This window comes from Argentina silus (assembly GCF_951799395.1).
Source record: "Argentina silus genome assembly, chromosome: 12".
In the NCBI taxonomy this organism is placed as follows: Eukaryota; Metazoa; Chordata; class Actinopteri; order Argentiniformes; family Argentinidae; genus Argentina; species Argentina silus.
This window is the reverse complement of record NC_139666.1, coordinates 3,206,572-3,213,810: the sequence shown is the minus strand read 5'-3', so window position 1 is coordinate 3,213,810 and position 7,239 is coordinate 3,206,572. Positions and strand designations below refer to the sequence as shown.

The following is a 7,239-nucleotide window of genomic DNA, read 5'->3' as shown; positions in this document are numbered from 1 at the left end:
ACACACACACACACACACACACACAACTCTCATTCGTCTCTGTCGTACTCCGGCGACTCTCTCCACTTAAGTGCCCGTTCCGACATGCTGAACCATTTAGCCGGAGACACAGATGTGAGAGAAGAGAGGGGGTACACTCTGTGTCGCTACAATCGGCCTCAGGCACATGTGAACTTTGTAAAAAAGTTGTAAAAGAAAAAAAATACCCTTGGGAAAAGGATAGATCTTGTCAAAACAAATTGGCTCTGTAGGGCACTAATGAGACATGAATGTGTGTGTGTGTGTGTGTGTGTGTGTGTGTGTGTGTGCGTGTGTGTGTGTGTGCGTGTGTGTGTGTGTGTGTGTGTGTGTGTGTGTGTGTGAGCGAGTGATGGTTGTGGTATTGACTGTGGTGGTTAGTCAAACTCATATAATGGATGATGATAGATTCTCCCCTGCCCCACAGGGGAGTAATCAAGTTCACATGACCTTTGAACTCAATTGGAGTTGGTGTAGCCTAGTTGAGATGGTATCAGGTATTTCCGAAGCTGTGTGCGTGTGTGTGTGTGTGTGTGTGTGGGGGGGGGGGGGGTTTCCATGGTAATGACCCTGTCAGAGCCACTTCCACACCTCTTTGTTTGTGGTCTTTTAGAGTTCTTATTTTTCATATAAGCCACCATCCATAGCGTAGTGTGAACCAGCACTTTGAAGTGTGTGTGTGTGTGTGTGTGTGTGTGTGTGTGTGTGTGTGTGTGTGTGTGTGTGTGTGTGTGCATAATTTGTCACATTTACCGTACCATAGCAAGGCATGAAAGGCATGTATCAGTAAGTGAACTTCAGTTGAGTGAACCTTCTTCTTCCTGTTTCGTTTCAGGGCTCAACAAAGTCCTCCAAGAGCATGGACTCTCGACGCAGGCCATCAAGGTAGGATCAATTCAGACCAAATCAAATCAAATTGTATTTGTCATATACTTTGCATAACTTTGTTATCAGTTCGCAGTACTTTGTCCTTGGCCTTACCCTCCCCTCCTCTCCTCCTCCCCTCCTCCCCTCCTCTCCTCCTCCCCTCCTCTCCTCCTCCCCTCCTCCCCTCCTCCCCTCCTCTCCTCCTCTCCTCCTCCCCTCCTCTCTTCCTCTCTTCCTCTCCTCCTCCCCTCTCCTCCTCTCTTCCTCTCCTCCTCTCCTCCTCCCCTCCTCTCCTCCTCCCCTCCTCTCCTCCTCTCTTCCTCTCCTTCCCAACAAGACCCAACATCTTTCTCCCGGAGCCCAACAAGTAAACCTCGGCCATGCTCTGGGTCTCAGAATCAGATTCAGTCTTCAATCGTTCGGCTTTCGCCGTGTCCTGTAACATGGAACACCCTAAAAAGGGAACGCAGTGAAAAGATGAAAAGCGTGTTTTTATGGATCGTTCTGTGGGGTTCATTTTACGGGCCCCGCCTGTCTGATCTCTCCTACACACACTGCAGACAGCAGGCATCGGTAGACGCCTCCTGACAAGTTGTTCACATTAAATGAACCAATGCCTTTTTAAGCCTGCATCCATTTATTAGACCCCATTTGTCTCTGTGTCCGCTATCGTTCCAGAGCTTTTTTTAAAGCACAAAATTCTTTTGTTTCCCTGCCAGAAACAGCAGTAATATAATAGGGTGGGAGTGTGTGTGTGTGTGTGTGTGTGTGTGTGTGGGGGGGGGGGGGGGGGGGGTAGAACTAGCTGTGATGTGTACTGTACCTCCTTCATCTTTCAATGGTACTGTACGTTGTTTATAAGCTTCTAAAGGCATCTACAAGCTTCTAACAGAGCTCCAGATATAATGCATTTGTACTGTGAGTGAGGGAGGCGCCACACTGGATCAAGCTTTGCCCTATCAGGCCAGCAGTACACTTCATAGTGAGCATACAGATCATCACACAATCTCTTATTTTATTGGATATGTAATTAAATATACGCGCTGTGGTGCTTAAGGGAATATATTATTCCTTCTGTATTTGGGCATAAGGTTTCCTGTTGCTACTTCACGGTCCAAACAAGGGGCATGAACAGAGGAGCAGATAGGATATGGAAGAGATACACAGCTCCTCTCGGAGGACAACATTAAGGACGAGCTTTGAAAGAATAGCGTCTTTAGTGTTGAAACCGACACTTTTTGGGCTATTTTCTCTTTTGTCTTTTATCTGTTCAAATGCACAAACGCGATCAGTGTGGTGACGTAATTGAGCGTAGAAAGATACGCGGCCGTTCGCTGAGCCGATATGGAAAAGCAGGCCAAGCCAAGGCGTCCATGGCAGGAGTGGATGATGAGAACCACATTGAGTCCAGTTCAGGCTTGAGAGACTGGAGCTGACCCAAACCTCAGGTCGTATATGAGCTGTGCTGCCCGCACCGAGACTCAGGAAAAGCCAGCAGGCAGGAAAGGGGGAGAGAGAGAGAGAGAGAGAGAGGGGGAAAGAGAGAGAGGCAGAGAGAGAGATAGAGACTTTGACTTGTGATGCTCTTTATTTGATGCTCTCTCTCTCTTGAGATATTGCCACTTAAATATGAACACACACCTCATATGTACACATGACAGAGAGAGAGAAGGATGGAGTAGAGGGAGAGTTGTACGGGTGAGAGACAGAGAGAGGGAGACGGGGGAGGGTGAATTGTGGGTGTGAGGAAGGGAAAGAGAAATGCAGAGAGTGAGAGGCAGAATGAGAGAAATGGACAATAAGCTAAGCTAAAATAGACAGAAATTGAAGAGACCTAGAGTAGCATATACACATTATAAATACGTAATTGTTTTTGCATTTGATGATACTTACAGTATGTTTGCTGAGTAGAGTTTGTGTTAGATATACGGCCTCATTCCTTTACCATTGCTGGTGATTAATAAGTTCCAGTAAGCGCTCTCTATCATTGCCAGATGTACAGCATGTTTGCACTGTAAAGCATGTGTAATTCCCAGAGACAGACACATGAGCAATATTCTCAGAAGGTGATCTGGCTCTTTGCACATGTGGGAAATATTCTCCAGACGGGCCCCCTAAGCTGTGGGACTCTGGCGTAGGCTTGGGTCCAGACACCTCTCCTTTATCTCTCTCTCTCTCTCTCTCTCTCCCTCTCCCTCTCTCTCTCTCCCTCTCTCTCAGGCTTGCTAGTACTGATTAGAGTCCAGACACAGCAGATTGGGAGAAGCAGCCGTTGGGTCTGTTTCTACACCCTGACTCATTCCTCGCGAGTGACCAAATTATTTTGTTTGGTCTGCAAAGGCGCACACACTCGGAATGTGGGGATATTTTCATATCGCGTCTTGTTTATCTACTGAATCAATCTCTCTCCACTCTGTTTTCTTGTGACCATCCCAAGCGAAACACAGAGTGTGTGTCTGATGTGCTAAACTATAGCGCAGACTTTTGGAAGCAAGATATGTGATTTAGCTTTGTTTGTAATGTGGGGGCTTTGAATTCCACCTAGACACTATCACCAAATTTGGATCTCTGTTATGAGACAGATTTATTATGCTATGAAAATGAATGCGTCATGGTGCAATGCATCTGACTCTTGATGATTCAGTGCGTCAATGTTTCAATTGTATCGGTCCCTAATGACAGTGAATAAATGAATAAATAATTAGTATGTGTTGGCAACACATGTTCAGGGGGGATTGTTATCACTGCAAATGCCGGCAAAATACCAAGCCCAACTTTATGTGTGCTCTTCTCTTTTGCTTGGGCTATTGTACATTGTACTGTGCTGGAGATGCTACTAATTACCTGTAACGATGACCAGTCTCTCTGACTCTCTCCTCTGTCCAGTTGCAAGCCTCTCATTTTTAATGGTTTAGTGTATGTGGCATTGGATAGTGGTGAAACCATCATAAATTGATCAACCCCTGTCTCTCTTTCTTTCTTTCTTTCTTTCTTGTTTTCTCTCCCTATCCCTCTCTCTCTCTCTCCCTCCCCCCTCTCTCTCTAGGAGTCTGAGTCTGCTGCAGGCCTTGGAGGAGAGCTATGAGGTGGACCTGCTCTACATCACAGAGCGGATCATCTCCGTGTCCTTCCCCAGCTCTGTGGAGGAGCAGAGCTACGCCGCCAACCTGCGCGAGGTGGCCTCCATGCTGGGCTCCAAACACGGGGACAACTATCTGGTCAGTGATCACAGAGCTTTGCCTTCCTGAGGCTAGGGTTAGGGTTAAGGTTAGGGTTAGGGTTACATATGAAAGGAAAGAGAGAAAGAGGAGGATATTGAAGCAAAGAACACCATAACAAATAACATAAAATCACCTGTGGCAAGATATATTAATGCCATGGGACATGACATTTGTACCCTTAGATTTTCAGGGGCTAGAAACAGTGAGCCCCCTGAAGTGCGGAGGCATCAGAGAGCAGAAGCTTCTGCAAAGAGAAGCTTTCTGGATGTTTCATTTGGGAACAGAAGCCCCCAAGGGGCTCAACAAAGAACTTGTTTGAGTTGAAGAGTTGTTTCTTATAAAATATACGTTTTTCTGTTTTATAGGGGTGCTGTATGACAATAGTCTTGTGTCTGCAAACATTATGTTCATTCAATGTATATCGGTCTATCGACCATGTTTACACAATGAGCTATTGTTATAATTAATATTCTGCAAATACACTGTGTTGTTCACAATCAGCCGATTTCTGTCCGCTGCGGCTTTGGAAATGATGGCATATCCTACAGTATGGCTCTGGCTTTAGTGTGTACAACTCTGAAGAAGGCTTGACACTGAAACGCGTACAGTGACAATGCTGATTATGCATTAAACCATCATTTATTTTCTATTTGAGAGTGCTGGCTGTATTATTGAGTTATTGGAGCAACCTTGGGATATACATCACCCAAAGACGCTTTAATCAAAACTGAAATTTATTTAGAGTCGGGCATGTTTCTTTATTAATGATTACATTGCCCTGCCACCCCTTGTAAAACTAATCCTGTCTGAGTAGGGTTTAGATTGCTTTCATGTAATACAGTTCTAGGGCTGCTTTCAAATAATAGGCTATAATATTGTAAAATAAGCGCTACTAATGTTGTAATCCTACACGCAACAGACTAGATGAGACAAAATGGACGGGACAGGAGGAAACGTTTTTTTTTATTTAATCCATTCAATAGGCCAATCTTCATTGGCATCTTTCCAGACGAATGAATGAATGAAACAAAATGAATAAATGAAAATGCTAGTCAGATCCAAATGATCTGGTCTAAAACTCTTCAACAAGTCTGAAAGTGAGCCTCAAGGCAGGCGCAACTCAAGCGCCCTCTACAAATAATGCTGTCCTTGGGCTGCTAATGAATTAAATAAATACAACAATGTAACTGTAAAAATGGCTTGGCCTAAAGGTAGAATAGCATTAAATCAAAGGTACCAGATCCAATGATGTTTGATACAGTGATACAGTTTGATACGCACGCACGCACGCACGCACGCACGCACGCACACACACACACACACAGGAATTTGCATTCAGTAGTACTGTCATATTATTGACATAACAGCTATCATGACAGATAATGAGAAGTTATAACATACCCACGCGCTGAAAAGGCTTGAAAGGCGTATGCCTTGATTATCTGGACAGCATCTTGTTTTCTTCAGTGAACTATGAATCCCTTGTTGATTTGAATGTGTTGCTTTTTCAGCTCTTCAACCTCAGTGAGAAACGTTACGATATCAACCAGCTGAACCCCAAGGTAAGCTCCAGCTACCCTCCTCTTACTCACTCATTGTCTCTGTATCCTTTCCACTGCTCTCTTTTATTCATTTCTTTACTCTCCCTCTCTCCTCTCTCATCTCCTCCCTTCCCTACATTGGAAATGTAAAATACAAATATACAGAATTGATATGCACTCCTTGTGTCCCTGCCAGGTGCTGGACTTTGGCTGGCCAGATCACCATGCTCCAGCTCTGGATAAGATCTGCAGCATCTGTAAGGCCATGGACACCTGGCTGAGTGCAGACAGCCACAATGTCGTGGTCATTCACAACAAGGTAAGTACAATGCTCTCCCAGTTGGTAACTCAGTGTGGTGTGGTGTGCTGTTCAGAAAATTAGCAATGATTAAACTGTCAACTCTTGAATTAAATGCTACTGAAGCATGTGTTTCTATAATTGCAAAGGAAGGAATTATTGTGATGGTGAATAATTTAAAAGCTAATGTATGAATGGATTCTCAGCACTGCAGTACTTGACTGCATATGTACAGATATGATAGATAGATATGTTACTGTCCTCACAGAGAAGTCCAGGGTCATTTTGCCTCAAGGTGTGTTTCCAGACAGTAGATGGCGTTCTCTGGCTGTGGTGTCCTCCACCTCCGTAGTCTGTGTGTGTGTGTGTGTGTGTGTGTGTGTGTGTGTGTGTGTGTGTGTGTGTGTGTGTGTGTGTGTGTGTGTGTTAGAGAATGTTTTGAGAGAGGTAAAGTGTAAAGTGGAGAGGGAATTGAATATAATTGTTGAGAATATTAGTCTTAATATTGGAAGGGTTTGTTTTATTTTACTGTACATAAATAAAGTACATAGATAAAGTATATGAGAGGTATTCCTGATGACCAAGTCTTGTTTTGTTGCATTGTCTATGCAGGGCAACCGTGGACGCACAGGAGTGGTGGTGGCAGCCTACATGCATTACAGCAACATATCGGCCAGGTATGTCAAACTAGCCCGGAGAGAGAGAGAGAGAGAGAGAGAGACGGAGAGAGAGAGAGAGAGAGACAGTGAGAAAGAGAGACCATAATGAAATGGACTGATAGTGACAGGAACCAGGACGGCGGGAGAGAGAGAAGTCTGAGGGCAAGAGAAAAATCAATCCAAAGACATAATGGTAATAGAATCCTTCATTGCTTTATCACAACACTAAAACCACAGAGCAGCAGCCCACATCTGAGGAGGAGAAGGAGGGAGGGAGGGAGGGAGGTAAACAAAGGAGTGTAAAGGGAAGAAAAGGAGTGAAAGAGTGAAAGCTGGAGTAAAGAAAGGGAGAGGTAGCACGAGAAAGTATGGACTGTCTGTATATACTGTATATCTATCAATGTATCGGGTTTTGTGTTATGAAGAGTACAGATAGAGTAGGGAAGCAGCAGGTCTGGAGTTAGATTAGGAGACGGCGGACGCTGTCTGGCTGCCAGTGAGCAGATCAACAGATGACGGATCACAAGATTCATGTTATCTGCTGATCACATTCTCCCCCTGCGATGTGCCAACTGCGCTCCTTTCAACATCCAGCTGCAGTTCATCCCAAGCCTCTGCTCACAGTTCCAAACACA

The 7,239-nt window shown here is 44.8% G+C and overlaps 1 protein-coding gene across 1 annotated transcript in view; it reads left to right on the top strand.

The window, feature by feature from the left end:
• Positions 1 to 7,239, top strand: part of tns1b (tensin 1b) — an 89,702-nt gene that overhangs the window by 31,964 nt on the left and 50,499 nt on the right. The window contains exons 4-8 of the mRNA XM_083682040.1: positions 854 to 903; positions 3,932 to 4,103; positions 5,618 to 5,668; positions 5,844 to 5,966; positions 6,558 to 6,622. Of these exons, the coding sequence (XP_083538166.1) occupies positions 854 to 903; positions 3,932 to 4,103; positions 5,618 to 5,668; positions 5,844 to 5,966; positions 6,558 to 6,622 (461 nt within the window). The remainder of the gene's footprint in view (positions 1 to 853; positions 904 to 3,931; positions 4,104 to 5,617; positions 5,669 to 5,843; positions 5,967 to 6,557; positions 6,623 to 7,239) is intronic.